At 43.8% G+C, this 20,161-nt stretch overlaps 1 protein-coding gene across 1 annotated transcript in view; it reads right to left on the reverse strand.

The window, feature by feature from the left end:
* armc4 (armadillo repeat containing 4) overlaps positions 1–20,161 on the reverse strand; it is a 41,576-nt gene that overhangs the window by 8,032 nt on the left and 13,383 nt on the right. The window contains exons 10-19 of the mRNA XM_034560750.1: positions 17,624–17,770; positions 17,074–17,283; positions 15,809–16,042; positions 15,097–15,207; positions 14,060–14,214; positions 9,340–9,520; positions 9,171–9,232; positions 6,725–6,839; positions 2,785–2,973; positions 2,352–2,567 (exon numbers count right to left, since the gene is read on the reverse strand). Of these exons, the coding sequence (XP_034416641.1) occupies positions 2,352–2,567; positions 2,785–2,973; positions 6,725–6,839; positions 9,171–9,232; positions 9,340–9,520; positions 14,060–14,214; positions 15,097–15,207; positions 15,809–16,042; positions 17,074–17,283; positions 17,624–17,770 (1,620 nt within the window). The remainder of the gene's footprint in view (positions 1–2,351; positions 2,568–2,784; positions 2,974–6,724; positions 6,840–9,170; positions 9,233–9,339; positions 9,521–14,059; positions 14,215–15,096; positions 15,208–15,808; positions 16,043–17,073; positions 17,284–17,623; positions 17,771–20,161) is intronic.

Genomic DNA, 20,161 nt, shown 5'->3' on the forward strand with positions numbered 1-20,161 from the left:
TTTTTCCCTCATTTGCAAAAAGCTGAAAAAATACACAAAAGGCTTAAGCTCTGGAATACCTTCACTTGAAAATTACCAATAATTACCATCCGCATTTTGTAATTTTCATCAATTTCATAAAAGAGCCTCTTTGTTCAAATAGCTGGCTGAAGCTGTCTACAAGGATTTATGGTTCCAGCAAACAATCCCCAGTCCTTTTGGAAGGGATGTAAAGCGGCGGGGGGATAGAGACGGGGCGGGGTTGTGGATTTTGTACATGACACGGAATGAAGCACATCCTTATAAAACTGCGAGATACCAAGAGTGGATGTCAAATCAAACGGCGAGGGTGATTCATCTCTCAGGCCAGAAAAGTCTCTTTTCCTGAGAGCGAGCACCTGAACAAGGTCCGATCTGAGAGGGCCGGCAGGAAAATATGCTGGCAGAAAACATACACAGGAATTTGTGAATGGCTGCAGGTTGTGTCCAAAACAAATTGCAAGTGTTTGTATTTAAAGATGTCCGGTACTCGTGGCAATTTGGCTATAGAATTGAATTGATTCCGGACCAAATCTGAAGGCTTTAGAAGGGGTGAAATGAAAAGGCTAAGACGGGTCACTAATGTGTTTTCCAGTGTGAAATACTTTCGCTCCAATGCTTGATTTCCCCTGTCAAACTCAAGGGACTGGGCCATACTCCATTAAGTGCGCGAGAGAGGAAAGTTACTTCTCTTAGTGAACTTTGGCGTAAGAGAGCCCGCCGCTCGCTCGAAATCGTATACTACACGTGGGTGAACATGTTTGGAGAGCTTCTCAGTGGCACAGAAATGCTCTTTGAAATACAGTTGCAATAATAAAAGAGGTAGTTCCAGAATTTGACACGGGGCAGTAAATTAGACACAGGGTGCTGTATCAATCCCCGATAAACCCTCTCCAAACCTATTCAGAACTTTTGGGGGTATTGTTTTAACACATTCTCTCGAACAAGATGCCTGTATATCACAAAGCAGAACTCTGCAGCGCACACTGAATCGAGGAGACTGACAAGCTCTCGCACTGTAATGTTTCCTCCGGGGTCAGGCAGGTAAGTGTGGGGCTCCCTCCCAGACCGGCTGAGACCGAGGCCAGACCGAACAATGAGGCTGCCTGTGTTGTGTTTCCGTGTCTGAGATTAAGAACAAATGCAACGCTGGTGCAGTTACGTGGTCTTTGGTAATTAAGCTGTTTAAAAGTCCTAAAATACATTATGGAGTAGTGTTGCAACTCTCAACTGGTACATTAATAAGGGCAAATGCAGAGAAGGATTAAAAACGGTGGCACACACACGCACACACACACACGCACACGCAGTTTCTGTCATGGCTCGAACTACAAAAAGCATCTAGCTTAACGACTTTTGTAAATTGGAAAAACTTTTTCGGAACACCCAATGTTCAGTCCAGCTACCAATTATGGCTAGTGTTGAACCACATTCACTGTAACGGCAGATCAAGCTAAAGTACACCATTTAATGAACATGTGAAAAAAAAATATCTGGCTGCAATGGCATAACCACTTCATAATTTATATCGCAGTTCTTATTTAGGAGGGGAAAAAGGATTTAGACTGGCTGCGGCCACAAAACGATTTATCATGTGAAAGTCAGAAGGAGATAGCGTTTTACCAAAATACTGAAATACAGGCACATGATCATCTGTGACAAGACATCAATTACGGCATAATCTTCACGCGAAATCTCCCCCATCACTGTCAGAGACCAACATAAACAGTCTCTGGAGCTGAGCATGGAAAAAGCCCGACGGGCTCAAATCTTAGACAGAACATGCTTGTTTCTTTTTGGAAGAGCGCTACACAACTGCAATGATGAAGGGAGCTGGCGGATGTAGCTTTACAGAGTCGGGGGTTTGGGGACGACAACATTGTTCTCTTTTAGCCTTGAACAGCTCTGACCCCACTCTTTGGCGTGAACCATATCGCTGCTGCATTCTGCCCTGATGTCCAGGAACAGCCCTTAGCAACAGTTACCCTCAGCTACAGCCCTTTGACTTGCGCTGTGATGGCATCTAGGGTCTACCGGAGAAATGGCACTGCGCACACACTGAGCTGTTTGCTTTTCTGAATTTGTTTCTGCTCCATCGGTCAAAGGCTCTGAAAATAGTCACAGCTTTTCAAAGTTTATTACTCTGTGTTTTTCACACATGGCTCAAACAAGGGGGAGGGCAGGCCAAAAAGGGCATTTTCCTCAACGTAATTATGCCAAATTTAGTCTCAAGAGCACCAAATAAAGCAGAGAAATAACCGCTTTGTAAATTAGCCTCAAGAAAAGCAAAAGTAAAGAGCCATAAATCCAGCTTCAACAGGACGACAACCTACCTTGACCACCCCTCTCTCGTGCATGGTAATGATATTGTGGGGGTTCCAGGACAGCTCGAACAGGGCCAACGCTGTGCTCTGGAGGACTGCCTCGTCCTTTGACTTGAGGAAACGCACCAGGGGGGCCACGGCTTCACCGAAGGCTGTCCTGTTGTCGCCCCACATGCAGCACTGGCACACAGCGTCAGCCAGGTGGCGACGGAGCTTGTCATCAGTCTGTGGAGAGGAGAACAGGATGCTTTTGGTCCCCGGTGACCTATTTTTACAGTCCAGAGAATAACAAGCTCTACTGCAAGGGACTCTTGGCAAAACATTGCCATGTTCTTCTCATTAGCTGGGTTTATGATGTATTGAGAAGGAAAAGGCCAACTAAAATCCATTGTAAAGACATTTGTTTGTGTATGGACCACGGTGGTTGCTGAAGTGCTCTTACCGTGCTCGCCAACTTGGTCAGCAACTGGATAACCCCAAGATCAGCGAGGATTGCCATATTTTCCTTTACTATCGCTATTTTGGCGATGACGGCACACATGCTTACCACCACCTCATTGTTTGTTGACTCCAGCAACTCAACAACCAGGTCCAACGCACCAAGGAGGGAGTGCACCAAGTCCCCTGAATCCTACAGTCAAAGAGTCTGTTATTAGCCGGTGCTTTGTCAAAATGAACGAGGGGGATGACGAAGAGGGGAGGTTGCGTAATGACGGAGGAAAGAGTAGACAGGGGCATTTTAAGCAAGACAGACAAAACAAAGGACACTAAAGAAGTACAAACAAAGTATTTTCATCAGGCAACAATCAAAGTCTCATCAGTGCAAACAGTGTAAAACAGATGTTTTCAGAAATAACAACACCCTCTCCAACAGTAGAATTCGGATGTGGATCTGTCCGGACAAAGCAGTAAGTTTTACATCTTTGTCAACCTCTCTCCTCCTGCCAGCCGAACTTGTCATAATGAAGCCGCCAACATAGAATTTAGAGCTTAGGGGGTGACATTTAAAATGTTTGCCTCAGACTGAAACACAGCGGAGACTCAAGGCTTCACGGTTTGAGATCATGGCACCAGCTGGCACCACAGGCCTCTCAGCCTACCAAACCAACGTAGGGAGCGAGGAGAGAACCACAGCGGAAGAGCTGGCGGAGTCGCTTGCTATAGCATGGCTTGGCACATCAGGACGCTGTTTTAAAAGTCACGACTCCAACGTATCACCCTGCCATGGGAGAATACATCAAGGTGGCCCAAGTCTGTAATGTTCAGCGCTTTGGAAATAGAACAGGAATTCTCTCAAAAGCATGCAATTACGGATGACTAGAACTTTAATCTACATCAAGAGCTGATGTATGGCACACACACACTCCGGGGTACAGTAATGAGAAAATATATTACGTGCATGGTTGTTCTTTGTTCTATAAAATAATGGATTTCATCAAATTCAGCACTGACAGAAAAGCAGTCGATAATTTGCACTGTTGTGTTCTCCCTAACAGAGAACTCACAGCTGAGATCAGGCCATGGTGCAGTGTGTGGGCCTTGTGATGCCGTGCCAGAGGATGAGCCATGTGTGCAGTGCAGGGTAGGAGGGGGGATGCCGGGGCCAGGAGCTGACCCCCCTGACACACAGGAAGCCCTTCCTCAGGAATACTGATGACGGCTGGCCCGGGAGTCCCAGCGACAGAGGAAGCTTTCTCAAGCCACCAGCTGCGATAGACTAGCCAGAATCTCTTTCATGGCCTGGACGGGGCCCCAGATCTGAAAACCGCAACATTATGAGGCTGCACACAGAAAGGCCTTCCTCGCTACCCCTTTCCATCTCCCCTCCTCTTACTCAGGATGAAATGAAATAGAAAACACATTATCTGCCGTGCATGATCTCAAGCTGAGGGGATCAAGCCAAGCTTGGAGTGGCAGAAGCCATGCCCCCCCCCTTCTCTGTAGGCAATCAGGCTTCTATAACAAAATGTAAAAGGAAAAATAAATCAAGCATCTAAACGTGCCTCCGTGCCCGGGCAAATTAATGATACACCCCATTACGAGCGACTGGGAGGGTTGTACTTCCTTGATTGGAGAAAAGAGATAATTGAATGATTCACTACTAAGTCTTTACGGTACTTGTGTGGTAGTAAATGAGTTTAAATCCTGGACCTGTGGGCACAGAGCAGCAGCACTGTATGGAGCATCCAGCAGATGCATTGATAGCACGTCTCTTTCTCATAAATCCACTATGGAACCGCTAACACGAACCACATGTTTTTTTTTATCTAAATAACGACTGCGCCGAAGCAGACGTATCAGGTTCCTCAACTCCACGGGCCGAAAGCACTATTTAGCTCTTGTCATTGCCCTTGTCCTGGGAAAATCACCCAAAAAGCATGTTCATGAATTTCCCTCAAAATTGGCACACTGACGTCCAGACAAACATTGTCAAACTTTGTTAGCGCTCAACAGCGGGTCCGCAGTCCCCCTTCTCCCTTCATATGGTTGCCATGCATCATTTTCGCTACACTTCTGGGCCAGAGAAATTCCAGGCCAAAAAAAAAGAAAGAGCGCTTCACCCCCAAAAGACACCTGTCTGGGCCCAATACGTCTGTTTAAACCTAACCAGATTGTCCCACTGACAAGCTGTTTACCTTAATCACAGCAATAATCTAATAGAACATTACTTTGGCATTGGAAATGATACAAGTGCACAGGGGATCAAAGACCTGTTAATGTGTAACTGAAATGGGAGTTGATTGACAACACTGTGTAAAGGCCTGTGACACACAAAGGAGCTCGTAATGTCTTAAAACAGTACTCCACTGTCTTAACTGTTCCACACTCACATCAACACCACCATCCGGTCTGCCTACTTCCACCTCCGAAATATCAACCGCCTCCGCCCTTCACTCACACCCAACAGCGCCGCAATTCTGGTCCACTCTCTTGTCACCTCCCGCTTGGATTATTGTAATTCCCTCCTCTTTGGTCTCCCCCACAAACTCCTCCATAAACTCCAACTGGTCCAGAACGCTGCTGCCCGCATCATCACCAAGACCCCTTCCATCTCTCACATCACCCCTGTTCTACGACAACTCCACTGGCTCCCCATCAAACACCGCATTGACTTTAAGATCCTCCTCCATGCATTCAAGGCCATCCACAACCTCGCCCCTCCATATCTGTCTCACCTCCTCCAAATCAACATCCCCACCCAGTCTCTCAGGTCTGCCTCCTCCATCAACCTGACTGTCCCCCCAGCTCGTCTGTCCACCATGGGGTCAAGAGCCTTCAGCCGCTCTGCTCCTCGCCTCTGGAACTCCCTCCCCCCTGACATCAGAAACATTGACTCTATCATTTTATTCAAAACCCACCTCAAAACCCACCTTTTCAGGCAGGCCTATGCCTGACGTGTTCCCCTCTGGGTTGCTCTGCTGCAAACTGTTCTGCTTTTAACTGTGCTGCTTTTTAAATTGTGTCAGATTTTTAAATATGTTGTACGGTGACCTTGAGTGCCTTGAAAGGCGCCTTATAAAACAAATGTATTATTATTATTATTATTAACATTGCACTCCTACAACAAGATATTTCCTACCTGGCACCTACATTACCCATAATCCAATTTGACCAGCAACAGCTCGGTCTTAGATGTTGTTTTGATGCTAATAACAATATCAGAAATTACTCCAATACGGCCTAAAAGGCTAGATCAGGTATCGGTAAGTTCTCGATCCCATGCACTGATCCGATATCACGTTGTCATATAATTTATTAATAATAATAATAATAATAATAATAATAATAATAATCTTTATTGATCCCAAAGTGGGGAAATTCTTCAAGTGGAAGTTCAGTTTATCAGCTCCTTGCTCCGTGAACTTGGACCAAACTTTTAATTCTGTTGTGGGTTTCTGCGCAGCGCATTGAAGCTGTGTTTTCCTTCGGGAAGTGAGTTCACAGAAACTATCTGGTACCCTATGCTCTGTGTGTAGAATGTCTCTGTAACTAGTAGCATGTTGAGGGAAGATTTTCAGCTGGGAAATCAGAAGCCACGCCACAGGATATTACTCAGTCCTTCTGCCTGCCTGCTTCCCAGTTCCCCAATGTCAGTGTGCCAAGGCGGCTTCTCTGCTTCGTATTTGCCGGGGGTTCATGTAAGCCCCCTCTGACACAGCTCTGGCCCTGCTAACCTTCCAGCAGCAGCAGGATGGAGGGAGAGCTTAGGAGACAAGCATGTGATATGAGCAGGCTTCTGTTTCGCGAGTGGGATAACCCTTCCTCCTGAAACGACACAAACCCTGCAGACCTCTTTGATTTAGGGGCAATCTATGTGCCTTTGGTGTGCTTCGCTTGCACAGGACACAGGAAGAAGACAAATGTCCGTCGCTGTACTGTACCTTTGCATTCATGATGCACGGACAAAGGGCCCATGCAGCACTGGACTGAACATCTGCACTGGAGTTTTTCAATAAGGACCACACCAGGCGGACTCCATCAAGCTCGTCAATGATCCTGTAGGGAGAGAGGGACAGAAAGTAGTATGAGGTCAAAACAAAAGAGGAATGAATAAATGAACAAAAATGAACAGGACTAAAAATAAGTTTGACATTATGATTTCAATTAGATGTTTCATAGATCATAGTTATCTGCTTGAAAGATTTAATGGTGTTTGTTTCCCAGAGCTCTGGCCGTATCCGTCTGTTCCAGCTGCAGGATAAAAAGCATCTATCGTTTTCAGCATTTTTTTTCATTTTCAGTCCTTCTCAGTTCCTCTCCAGACCTGAAACTCACCCGCTGTCTGCTCTCTCGACGCGGAAAAGCTCAGCATTGCCAGGGCCAGAGGTTAACACACATACATCTGTGCATAGTGCTTCATACACGGATGTATAAATAGAAGCTGAGACAAACTTACACTTTATGTCGGAGGCTTGTTTTTCAACCAGAGCCAAAAAGAGGACTTCTTTCCAAATCAAACAGAGCCCAAGACAGGTCGCTCTATAATTCATAGGGCCCTGAGTGAAGTTTACTTAGGCATGAACTGTATTTCATGTCGCATACATGACTGTAGTCAAAACTGCAGTCAGGGTCTGGGAACCCAAAGAATTGCACCACAGTGCACCCGTTGCCTGGTATAAATAACATGTAAAGTGTTCCCCATGTGTGCCTCCACCAACAAGGCCGACATTGAATGTTGTCATAATTACTTAAACACTCCCTAATCACAGTCTCTCCAAGACTGGCAACGAGCAAACACTCATCAGGGGCGTCCCCTGCGCCATCTGTCTTCCCATTGCACATAAATCAGGCTTCAGGGATCATAACATCAGATTCCAGTCTGCAGGGCCTCCTAAATCCGGACCCGAAAACAAAAGTGAAGCATCACATCATCTGCCAAATCAGCTCCGTCATTCCCATGAAGCAGGTATGAAACAGATTAGCAATGAAGTCGCAGCTGACAGTGATGGATTAGAGGAGGAGACCGCAAACCCGGGAGGCATTAAACAACGTGTGTTGACTCTTGTAGCTACACAGGATTCTTTGGGGGAAGCGCTATGTCATTAACCGCACACTGCCTACTGGTTGAGAATGAAAACAAACACGTGAGTATTTCATGGAAAACTTGAAAGCGATCAGCGTGTTTTTTTTCTTTCACTAGTTATGGATGACCTGCATCAGAAGGACGATGAGGGAATGATTGTGCTGATCAACAGAAGGTGGTATAAGAGGAAGAAGAAAGTTTCTGTTGGGTAAAATGAAGTCATGTTAACTGACAAGAAGTTAACGCTAACTGTGTGGTGGACATCATCATCATATCTGTTAGCTCGCCAAATACCATCTAATTACTGGGGATCTGGAAAAACAGGGTTGGGTTGGAGCCGGAAACAGAGTTATGTTAATTGCTCGGCAAACTACTGTACACATACATGTCTCAAAATAAGCCATCGCCACAAAACATACACAAAGCACAAGCGGGCCGTTGAAATGAGAGCTTTCTGTTCACGGCGAAGTGTGAAGGCTGAAAAATGACACTGGCCTGGTCGCCGTACACATACCGTGAGAGAACACGGAGAGCGACTTGAAACACTTCGCCTCGTGTGAAGTTTAGTGGCTTTACTTTGACATGCTTCGCTTTTTACTGAACCCCTCGGGTGTTTCCTCCAAACAAATGTAATGGGCTCACATGGTAGCATTAACAGTCACTAACAATGCAAACGCAGCCATTAAGTCGTGTTTGTGTCCAGTGCTGATTAAGAACGATCTCGTCGTCCATAACAGTCTTGTAAAAGCAATGAGACACAGATGGAAGCTCCACAATGTTCTGCAGTGTCGAGCGTGAGGTTAAAGGCACACAGAACAAAGACTGCTCTGGACTGTGGTTCACTGTGTTTTTTTTATTCCCAGCAGTGTAGTCTTGGACGGGGTTGGGCTTTAGGTATGCCTGACCAGCTCAGGTCATGACAGTGACCACATAGCTATAGTAAAGCACTGGGAATTACACCACAACCCTATTTAACACAGTAGATACAATAAACAAAGCTTTTAAAATCTGTCATTAAGCCGGGGATGAAAGGGCGTACCTGCGTAATTACAATTTAAAAGAACATAGACTTCTTTAAGCACCAGCCCATGACAGGTTAATTGATACTGTGTTTGGATCCTGGAATTGGTGTCATTCCCTTGTCAAAACATATGACACAAGAACATGTGTTTGGAGGTAATTCGGTAATGACGGTAAGCAAGCCACTAATGCAAGTTTAAAGAAACACCTCACATTGGGGCTGTTTGACCCGTGTAAACTGTACTCTGAATGGCAAACGTCACATTAGCAGGTTGAAGACTTACGCCATGCAGTCCATATCAGTAGCACAGGCACCCACCACCTTGCTTATGTTCACAAGCAGCATCTGGTAAAATGACAAATGAATAAAGTACATGCATGGATCAAGGCAGCGTGGTTTGAAGATGAAATTACCTTTGAAGCAGCAAGATAAGAAAAAAAAATCGAACATGCCTGGTTTGTTTTTTTTAGCAGTTTCATTAGCGACCTGATGCCTCCACACTTGAGGATGGTGGTCTTGTTGGCAGGTATCTGGGCAAACTCTCCCAAGGCTCCCACTACATTTACCAGAACTTCCTCGGGCTGATCAATCAGCAGGCCAACCAGGGTCTCCATGGTGTTGTAGTCCTGAAACCTGTGGAGGGTGGAGAAGAGGGGCAGGCGTCATATTGACTAATCGGTTCAAGTTGTTTGATTTGATATATTACATCAACTGATGGAACGAGAAAGAAGTCTAACGCCGTAGATGCCCCGCGGGGCTTTGAGCAGAATGCTACCATTAGCATCCTGACAGTGACAACAATAACATGCTGCTGTCAAGCAGGTATAATGGTTATTATGTTTACCAACTTAGTTCAGCGTGTTTGGGGACCAAATTCCATGTCAATCCAACTAATAAGTTGTGTATGCAACAAATGTCAAACCTCATGGTGTATAACCTTACGTATATGAAGAGTCAGAGGATCACGCATTCTTTTTGGACACATCCCCTGGGAAACATGAATGCCAAGTGTACCAAATTTAGTGAAACATTGAACACGGTGCCAGATGAAAAAGTCAGGGCATCATCCACGTTGTTACGATTCATCCTAAAACCTCTATAGCAATCCATCCAAGATTGTCCGGCCACCAGACAATATTGCCATCCCTAAATATGCTATTAGCCGTAGCAGCTACAGTGCCCTCATCCACATGGGCACGGATCCCTGACTGTGACCCAGCACTGCAGCCACGTTTCCCACGGCTGCTCACAGTTGTCCCCTGTACGTACTTTGCATAACCAAAACTTTGCTGCGGAAACTCTCCCTCCCTCTTTTATTGTGATTTTTTCCTTGTTTGCCAGTGCTATAGAGTGGTAAACTACAGTAAACATTTAAAAGGGATATAATGTGGTTGCAAAAAACTCAACAAACCTCTGATACAGTTAAGTTCTACGACTTTATTCACAGTTACGGTTGCTGGCAGCACGGTCCGAGAGCTATTGTGGAAGGCCGAGGTCATTTGGTTTTTGGTCAGTGTACACCGACACACAGCCAGTGTTTTCACAGCGAGTGAAAACACTGCTAATGAACAGAGGAGCAGCCAAAGTTAACTCCAGAGAAAATGCACCGTGACAGAAAACAATGGGTTTCCTGTGCCATCACTGAAGTGTCATCCGCAGTTGACTGCAGTAGAATTATCTTGTTATCGCACACATAACTTTTGACAGATGAACGGTAAGTCGTGAGGTTTTCTTTTATTGTAAAAAAGTCAATCCCAGCCGGAGCGTTTACGTGATGGCAAGAGTAGCATCACACAAGGCTGCGAACGAACACTGGGCTCCATACAGCTCGTAAGGCCTGTCAGAGGACGCAGCAACCACAGTAGGGCTTCCGTGCACCAGATGTGATGATTGATTTTCCTTTTCCCCGTTCTTCAACAGGCCAAATGGTGACTTGAGTACTAACTAGCGTTTTAAGGACAGCCAAAGTGAAAGGAATTTATTGAGACCCAGCAGTGCCAAGCAAGGACAATGGCGAGAGAGATAGTTTCTCGTTCAGCCTCAAATTGAACGAACGGAAGTGATCGGTTTCATTTGAAGAGGAAACTGAATAACTTGGACTGAGTACAGAACTGTCGCGAGGTAGGGAGAAGTATCATTTGGAGTGGCAATTATGGCGTGTTCATCATAAGTCATGAGCAGAGGTAAGTCAGTAATTGGAAGAGAACCCCGCAATCTTGACCCCAAATATTACTGCGCTGGTCAATTCAGCTCGAGCCTTCGCAGTCGTGACTTTCTATTGCAAAGTTATTCCCTCACTCTTTCGTTAATGTTTTATTTATTTTTTTACAGCATTTGTGTGTGTATCCATAGCACCTCAGTGTACAGGCTCCAGGGACCGTGTCTATGAATCTCTACAAAATACTGTTTCAGCGTTTCCAAGCAGGACTTTTACAAAGGTATTTTAAACCCCTGTGTTATATTCTATTAACAAAAATGTTTTAAACACCCGCTTATGTGGTCTTTAAACAAACACACTTTAGTTGTAAATGTAATTATATTTTGGGGCATCAATCACCTCTCATTTTGATGCATCATTAATCAGGAAAATGGCTAACACATGCTGCTACTTGTGTGTACTTGAGTGGAGGTCCCCAGACCACTATACTGTTCAGACCGCGCAAACCATCAGTCACATTCAAGAAAGAAAAGGATGTTGTTTGCAACTGGCCATTTCATTTGACCGTGTACTTAATTAAAGAAAAAAATCAAATCCACTCTCTCCCTCTCACTATTGCCGTAGCAACATATATTCCAAAATGATTTTCATTTCAGCGCAGCGCTCAGCCTATGATTGATTCTGAAATGAGCGCATGGCCCCGAAACCCTGTTACCATTAGCAGCCTTTTACTTTTTGACAGTAATGACTCGGTCACTTCGTTCCAAGCTTTTCCCTGACCCAGACATTTTAAGTGATTCCAATAAGCCCGAGAGAGTACGAAAAAACAGATCCACTTACACATTCAAGTGTGCATTAAAAACATTTGCCGTGCATCGCGCCGGTTTCCTCCTGAGGAGGCGGCCACCTTCACTCACATCCGACTGCCCACGTAGCAAAAAAACGAAGCAAAACGACACACACGGGAAAGAAACCGCAAAAACGAGAACTCTGCTTATATCATGGCGCTCTCTTTGTGACATGTTAAATTTAGAGTGAGGGCAACCACAGTGTTTTGTAGTGTTTGTAAATGAAGTTTCACTAAATGTGGTTTACATGTGACTAATGGCCTCATTATCATTATTTCTATTATTGTTATTATCAGTAGCAATATACGTATTTTACATAGCAACCGTGTGACAAGTCATTACGTATGGCTTTGAACTGCCACATTAATCATGACAGTATGAACTTTCATCATCACAAAGCTGCAGTGCATTGAGGTTCCCTACCTGTGCCAGATGTGCTTCTTTTTTTACAAAGAACATTCGATGTTAAATAATTATTACAACGCTTGATTTTTGTACCGTCTTCAGAGTAAAAAACTGGCTTTTTTCATTTAAACACACAATATGTCTTTAGGGTAGCAATGGATCATGGGTGTTGTTGTCTTCCCCGGTAATTGCTGTCGTTGCTGTCCGTGTCTATCGGTCAGGATTCCCTCTGTGTTCATCGTTTAGGAGTTATTTTTACCAGGAACCAAGTTATCCACAGCCTAGGGGTCTCCTTCTCTCTGGTGATTAAAACACTGAATAAAACAGTTTCACGTTGAAAATCAAGTTTTTAGATATTCTAATGCTGAAAAGTGACATATTATACCTTTAAATATATGAAATCCTACCCCAAATGATTTCCCCTGATGACGTGAGCTAAATAGACCTCCTGTATAGGAATACTCTCTGAACTCGATGTGGCAGCAGACTCTCAGATTCAGTGGGGAGGACTTAACTTGGACTTTAAATGTAGGATATCATTCTGTCAGTTACGATGTATGAAGTGAAGAAAGATCCTCGAGAGTGCTACTGCTCCTTATTCTTGTTACTTTTCGGATCCCATCGCATTTTAAACCATGCAGCGTTTGTCAGAAGAAAAGCATTTTCACATAATCTCACCTGAGCAAAAAGGTACTCATGATCACTACTCATGATCATATAAATTATTCAAAGTCAATGTCTTATCAGTTTCTTGGCTACACCGGGGAGAATAGGTTTTGAATTGATTAATATGTTACCAAGGTATTCAATTACCGCTTGTGAGTTATAAATTATAACTCAGCCTTACGCTGAAGAAGAAAATAAATACACCTAAATCATTTTTTCAAGGGAGCACCAGTGGAAATGTTATGTTATTTATTTTAGAGGGAAAATTACCGACTTAAAAATAATTTGACACTAAAGTACAAGTCAAAAACCATTCCAGAAGTGTCACTGCCAAATGACACTTAAATAAAACTCTGCCTTACATGACAAATGATTAAAGGCTCCGTCAGCCTGCGTCTTCTGATATTAGAAAATCACCATCTCAGGGCTGATTATTTCAGCATGCCCGCGTTTGGTTCAAGGCTAGCAGGCACCGACTAACACATCACTGACAAAATCAGCGAGCTGACTTGAGCCTTCGCCAACGGGTGGAAAAGACTGAAAGCTAGCAGCAAACACTCACATAAAAGATCAGCACAAAAGGAATCCATACAAAAACTTTACATTTCACGCAAGTAATCCCTCCGACCAGAACCAAAGGGACAGAAAAGGGAGATATGACAGCAGCATACAGTATGAGTGGAAAAAGCGACAAAGCCAGTGGTGAAAGAATAAGAGCCCTCCCCATAAAAGTAACATATGTGCTGATGGCATGACGACCATAATGCACGCAAGTCTGCCAAACCCTTTATTGGTGTTCTGTTTGCACATACTGTAAGGGTGCTGTTAACCACATCATCTCAGGAAACATATTTTCCACAAGTTCTGTGCATGTATGGATGAGATGCCTAATTGCTATTAACCCCCTTTTTCACACTTAAGCTCATTAGACTGTTGATCACGTGGATAATGATTAATTTACCTCAGGCACACTAATTACAAACACATCCCCAAAGATATGGCTACAGTGCGTTTTCTGTATCTCTGGTCTGTTGAGTGCGTGCATTAATGTGTCTAATGAGACGCAACAAGGTGAGAGCCCGAGTCCCGGCATACTTAGCCATGTTCTCCATACTGATGGAACACTTCCAGATGGCTCCAGTGACGGCGGCCAGGAGCTCCTTGTTGTCTGCCTTGCTCAGCAGCGAAACCAGCAGCTGCAGACCTTTGTACATGGGCACCAGGTCACGGGTTTGTTTGTCCTCTGCACACTGCAAGGCAAGAGGGTCAGGATCTACATTAAGTCCTCTGGAGAAGCAGTCCCAAACTGGGCCCAGTACCGGTCCGTGGGTCCTTTTGTACCGGGCCGCACTGAAAATTGCCGTTTCAGACAACACGCCAGTGTTCTGGACAAGCCAAAATATCCTGAGATCGCCAAAAAAGCACTGAAACCCTGCTTCCATTTCCAACGTCCTGTGCTTGTGAAGCAGGTTTTTCTGCAGTGACGGCGACCAAAACTAAGTTACGGAGTAGACTGGACATAAATAACACACGTCGGGTGTCATTGTCTTCCATTACGCCGAGATGGGACAGACTTGTTGCAGACAAACAAGCTCAGGGCTCTCACTAATTCGGCATAATGGTGACTTGTATTTTTATGCACTTGATATTTGTTTTTATGCCGGTCGTATGAATGTATTACCTCATATTTATTGCCAACACTGTGAAGGCCGGTGCGTGAAAATATTGTCTGCGCAAAAAAGGTTGGGAGCCGCTTCTCTAGAGACATAGCGTATGAAAATCTATTTTCCTCTGCGTCCTTTTCTACAGATGCCCAAAAATGTACAAAAAGATGTGGAAGTGTAACACTACCCCATGTTCTCAAAGGCACTAAAAGCATTCACTGATTATAATCTTCTGGAAGATTATGATAGCGAAGGGTTTCTTTACCGCCTGAACTCTCTTTTTAAGAAACTTAGAAAGATGATCCAGGAAAAACCTTTTCACATGTTCTTAAAGATCATCAGAAAATAGATGCCCAGAATTAGTTTTTTTTCTCTCTCTCTCTAACCCTTCCGTAAATTGCTCTAATTTCTGTTCATTTTTTCATAGTCTTTATGTACGACCAGCACAGAAGTGTGGAAAACAGGTACCTTGAAGATTGCACTGGCACAATGAATTTGCAACTCGTCATTGTCACTTCTTAGGTTTTTGAGCAGGTCCTTGATCATGTCCTTGGTCTGAATGGCCATTCTGCAGCTTTCCTGTAGTGACACAGCAGTGAGCACAGCACATGAACATCTATACTCATATAGGTACTGGTGCTATGGTTTTGTGATTCCAATTGTTTTGCTTATTGATTTCTTATGGTAAGGATCATACTCCCCGCCCCACCCACATAAATATTTCATACTTTTGTATATTATTCTATAATAATAAACATATTTTTACGTCTCTTTTATATGCACCACTGTTGGGATTCTGCACACCCTACGGCAATGGCATTATGATAGTTTTAAGGATAAGGCTGGCACTCTGGGTGCTCATTGTAATGAGGGAACATGTCGACCAGTGCAGCAGTGTGGCTCGTCGAAGGGTTAAAATTTAAAGTTATTGGACGACAATGGAGCTCTATGGCACTGAGGAAGACGATGCAGCAAACACAGTACTCGTTGGTAGGATCAGTTCATCGTTGCTTTGGGTCTTTTACTGGATGAGCTGACAATGAAAAATTAATATCAAGCCTTATTCTTCAATAAACTAAAAATCATTCTCAATCCTATATTTATAAATGTGTTGTATTTTGAATGTGTTATAGTCAGACTTCCACATTGAACAACATGCAGAATATGTGCCCCCTCTCACCTCAGAGGCACACTCCTGCAGGGTGCCCACCACAGCAATACGCATGTTCTCATCCGGGGACTTGAGCAGGCGTCCCAGCTGAGGGATGCCCCCGGCCTTACAGATGGCCTCCTTGTTCTTGGTGCTCTTGCTGCAGCTCCACAGTGCCAGAGCCCCATAGAGAGCCACGTCCACGTCATTCTCCTGGTATCCAGTCATTTTGGCTAAATTGGGGAAATAGTCCAGCAGCTTTACCTGAGCAGAGAGAGAAAAGGGACCAAGACCAACATGTGGGTGGACACAAACATGAAAAAAAATTGCGCAAACATGCCGACAGACCGCATGTTTTTTAGCAGCAAAAAAAAAAAACACTTCCATAAAAGCATTCACATAAAAACTCAGTGAACTTGATATCAATTCAAGGACTGAAAAGTGGATTGGAGTGATAATGGAGGGTTCCAGATGAGAATAGCAAGTTGTTGGCTGTGATTAAGGACGCAATTAAAATTCTATTACCACTGGGCCAGCAAGGATGAAACGACCAGAGATGCTAGGAATGGAAAACTGTCAGGATAGATGTTGATGTTAAGCCTGAAAAGCCCAGTGTGGCGGTTTATGGCCATCATTCAGTGTTCTAATCCACAGTTTCTGGCCAGTAAGACAGAGCAGGCAAAGCTATTACACACAGCTCAGTTCAAAGGTGGTCTCATGGCATAGCGGGAAATTAATCTGCCTCCGTGAGTGACTTGCACATGAGAACATCCGATTTGGGGCAGAGGAAAATATACAAGGCATGGAGGCTTTAATCACAGGTCCCTCTGTCAACAAACATGGATGCAGGTCAGAGGATGTAGGGGACATTCTATCTGTTTTACCACAGCGCCCACTCCGCTGTGTTCAAAGACCGGGTGAAAAAGGATAGATGGACCACTATCGCAAGTGTGAAAGGGGAAGAAATTTGCTTTGCTGGGCACCAAAATGTAGTTCAGCAGTCTGGATATGTGTTTTACACTTTAAATAAATAAGTCATGGTAATACGTGGATCAAATCGTATTAGTGCATCATCCTGTTTTCCCAAAGGTTCCAAGGTGTTTGTGGTTTAGCACAAAAAGTGTAGTCACGGAAAATTGTAGGACATAAAAAAATGTTTTATAACACCAATACAGACCAGGTTCTGGTCTGCAGTTTTCTCTCCTGCAGCTCTTCATATTGTGATTACTACGGCTTTTGAGTACATTCTTTTTTTTAAATAACCTTAGTTTATGGTGCCCTGTGCTAATGCTCACCAGTTTTGTGATACCGTCATAGCGCCTGACGTTCCTCCTTGCTTTGTGGAACCTGGCCACGTTAGCAATGGTCTCAGCAGCTAAGGCCTTGAGTTGCTTGATTGGCGAGTCCAGAGTCTTCACAATGCCCTTCAGGCCTCTCATGTCTACAATGGCTCGACGGATGTGCACGTTGTGACTTATAATCCTCAGGATTCTCAAAGATCCAATCTAAAAAAAAAACACACACACACACACACACAATAACCTTTAACACTCCGTGAGATATTTGAAATTGATTTATGGAGAAGAAACGGTTGTGTCTATGCCAACATGAGGCCTCCATCTGTGCTAAGAGTACACACGGCGATATCTAGTAGCCAAACATTCACCCACATTACTACTAAAATAAAATCAGGTTTAAAAGTCATTAGGCACACTGGAGAATAATTGCAACCCTGTGTCTTTAAAGGCATCCTCCTCTCGAAACAGCGCAAGTGTTTCTGTAACTAAAACACAGGCTGGCACACACGGTTGGCCATCCAGGTCCAGCTGTGGCACAGCTACTTACTTTGCATTTGTATTCAACTGTATCCAGCAAGTTAATGAGGACTTGAAGGCCACCTAAGTCCCAGATGGCCAGTTGGCACGCCTCCTGCATCAAATTTAAGTCCATCATGTGGTACAGAGTGAGCACAGTGACCATCTGGTTGCCATGCTGATTGCCAAACATAAATGAATGAAAAAGGGAGACAAAAGGGAAGAGAGGAGGAGGACATTAAACAGTGAACATTTGGAAAAGGGAGGAATATACTAGCCTCCCTCCCTTCATGCCCCCCCCCCGGAAAACGAACACCATTAGCACTGGAACCGTGTAACTAAGGATGCATTAGCATTACAAATAGCAGGATATGTTTTGACAGAAGCTATAGACACACATATCATATGAGACCTGCACCCCAGCAATTATCAACTTAGTAGCTACAACACTATGAAAGGTGGGGGGCAGAATACAGATTTTTTATTTGTATTTACTGCCACTTAGCTATAATATGTTCACTAAAAAAAGATAAACACAAAGATTTAAAATTGCACATGTGTGGGAAAATCTTGACGGGAGTGGAGGAATCTGGCTTTATTATTTTTTCAGATTCCCGTCACAATTCATAAATCTACATAATGTCCCAGCTGTGGATGGATGTTGACAGCATTATAGGACTTACAATACCAGTATTAGGGTTGGTGCTTGGAGATGGTTAAAATACCTTCCAGGCAGGCAGCAAAGGTGTTTTTATACCACCATATTTAGTCTGTATCATGCACAGTTACATAACAAACAATGCTCACATGCAATGGTTTTGATCATGAGAAGGGGAAGAAAAAAATATAAGATATCGGTAGTCAGATAAAACAGAAGCTCATTGCACGCAAATGCAACAGTTAGCTGCTGTAACTAGACCTTCTACATGGCTTCGATATGTGACACAGACGTCCAGTCCAAAAATCTCCTGGCAAGTAAACAATCAGATATTATTCCTTTTCTGCAGTGGTTTGAATGTGCCACAGTTCGAGTTCATCCGTTCCCAGCTTCACAAGCCTTTGTTAGTTGCCAACAGTTTGAGACGTCAGGACCGCCCCAAATGGATTATTTCAACCGAACATAAGAATGTAACATGTCCTGTTATCAGCTACCCATATGAGTAGAAAATAGCCTGTCACTATAGAAGGCTGGGGCAGTAATCTGTTTCGTGCAGCTGTTGGAGGGGCAGATCATCAGTGTAGACTTATTCCAGAGTCTCAAGTGGTGTTTGATCATATCTCCCTCGCAAGGCAGTGCTTTGACACAGTAGGATAACGGCCACATGTGTTCTCCATATCGCGACGCTGGCCTAAATGTGAACCATTTGCCTATTAACAGCAGTGGATCTACGGCTTCCTTTGTCTCCTCCATTCTCACTCTTCAAAGGACTCGGCAGGTGAGATTCGCACCTTGTAAAAACAATTCCCCGTCCTCCCCAAAAAAAGCTATGTTTCGGAGTGATAGCCGGGAGAACAGAAAACAGATCATGTGCTTTCATTTTGGTTAGCTCTGGTCTTGAAGTATTGTCGACATTCTTTAAAACATTGACAACATCTGACAATCTTTTATGGTGAAAGATCTTTGACTCTCTGAGCATGATGGGGCAGACAGATGCTCAAAGTGGAACAGATTCAACCACTTTTCACTACCCTGAAAGAAAGAAAATCAAAAAGTAGTTAAATATCTGTTTAAGGTCTCGGTGGGTATATATTAACATTGCATCGACACTGTATGTTATGACCTACTGGCTTGGCAGTTACAACAATAATAAGTTCATATTCTTTTAATATATTATAATATATAATATTGGGAAACACAACCTATGATGTAATTAATTTGGTCCTTTAAGAAACAAATTAAATCTTTACAGGTTTGCTCTTCAAACTTTTGGCTATGGCAGTGATGACTGTCTTGGTAAGTTCTACCAAATGGAAGACAAGACTAAGGGCCTCCAGCCATGCTAACGGCTCAGCTAGGCTCTAGTGTACAGTGCTAACCTGCTGGTGCTTAGCCTGTATCATTTACTTACTGTGCATTCCATTACCAAAATAAAACTAACAGTGATTGGTGATGGAACTAGATGAAAAGTCAGGGGTATTCAGGGGAAATGATTCATCATGTGGGGAGCATGAATGTCCACAGTTGTCGAGCCAAAATCACCAAACTGATATGGTGATGCTAAAGTAAAAGTCAGGGGATCACCAAAGTCACAAGGACTCATCCTCTGGAAACCAAGAATGACAAAATTGTGTGCAAATCCATTGAGTAAATGTCAAGCTACGAAAAAGTGAAAATGTTGACTTGCTGGTGGCACTCTGGAAAAGACAGAAAATCCCCAAAGTCATTAGAATTCATTCTCTAGGGATCTTTAATATCCGTAGCAAATTTTGAAGCAATGCAAACAATAATTTCATTTTGAACCACGAATGCCAGCGTCATAGTGGTGCAAAAGAGGATCACCAAAATCAACTCTGGACTATGAATGTCTGCACAAAAAGTAATGGAAATCTATCCAAAGTCTGGACTAAA

Source organism: Cyclopterus lumpus, chromosome 20 (assembly GCF_009769545.1).
Source record: "Cyclopterus lumpus isolate fCycLum1 chromosome 20, fCycLum1.pri, whole genome shotgun sequence".
Classification (NCBI taxonomy): Eukaryota; Metazoa; Chordata; class Actinopteri; order Perciformes; family Cyclopteridae; genus Cyclopterus; species Cyclopterus lumpus.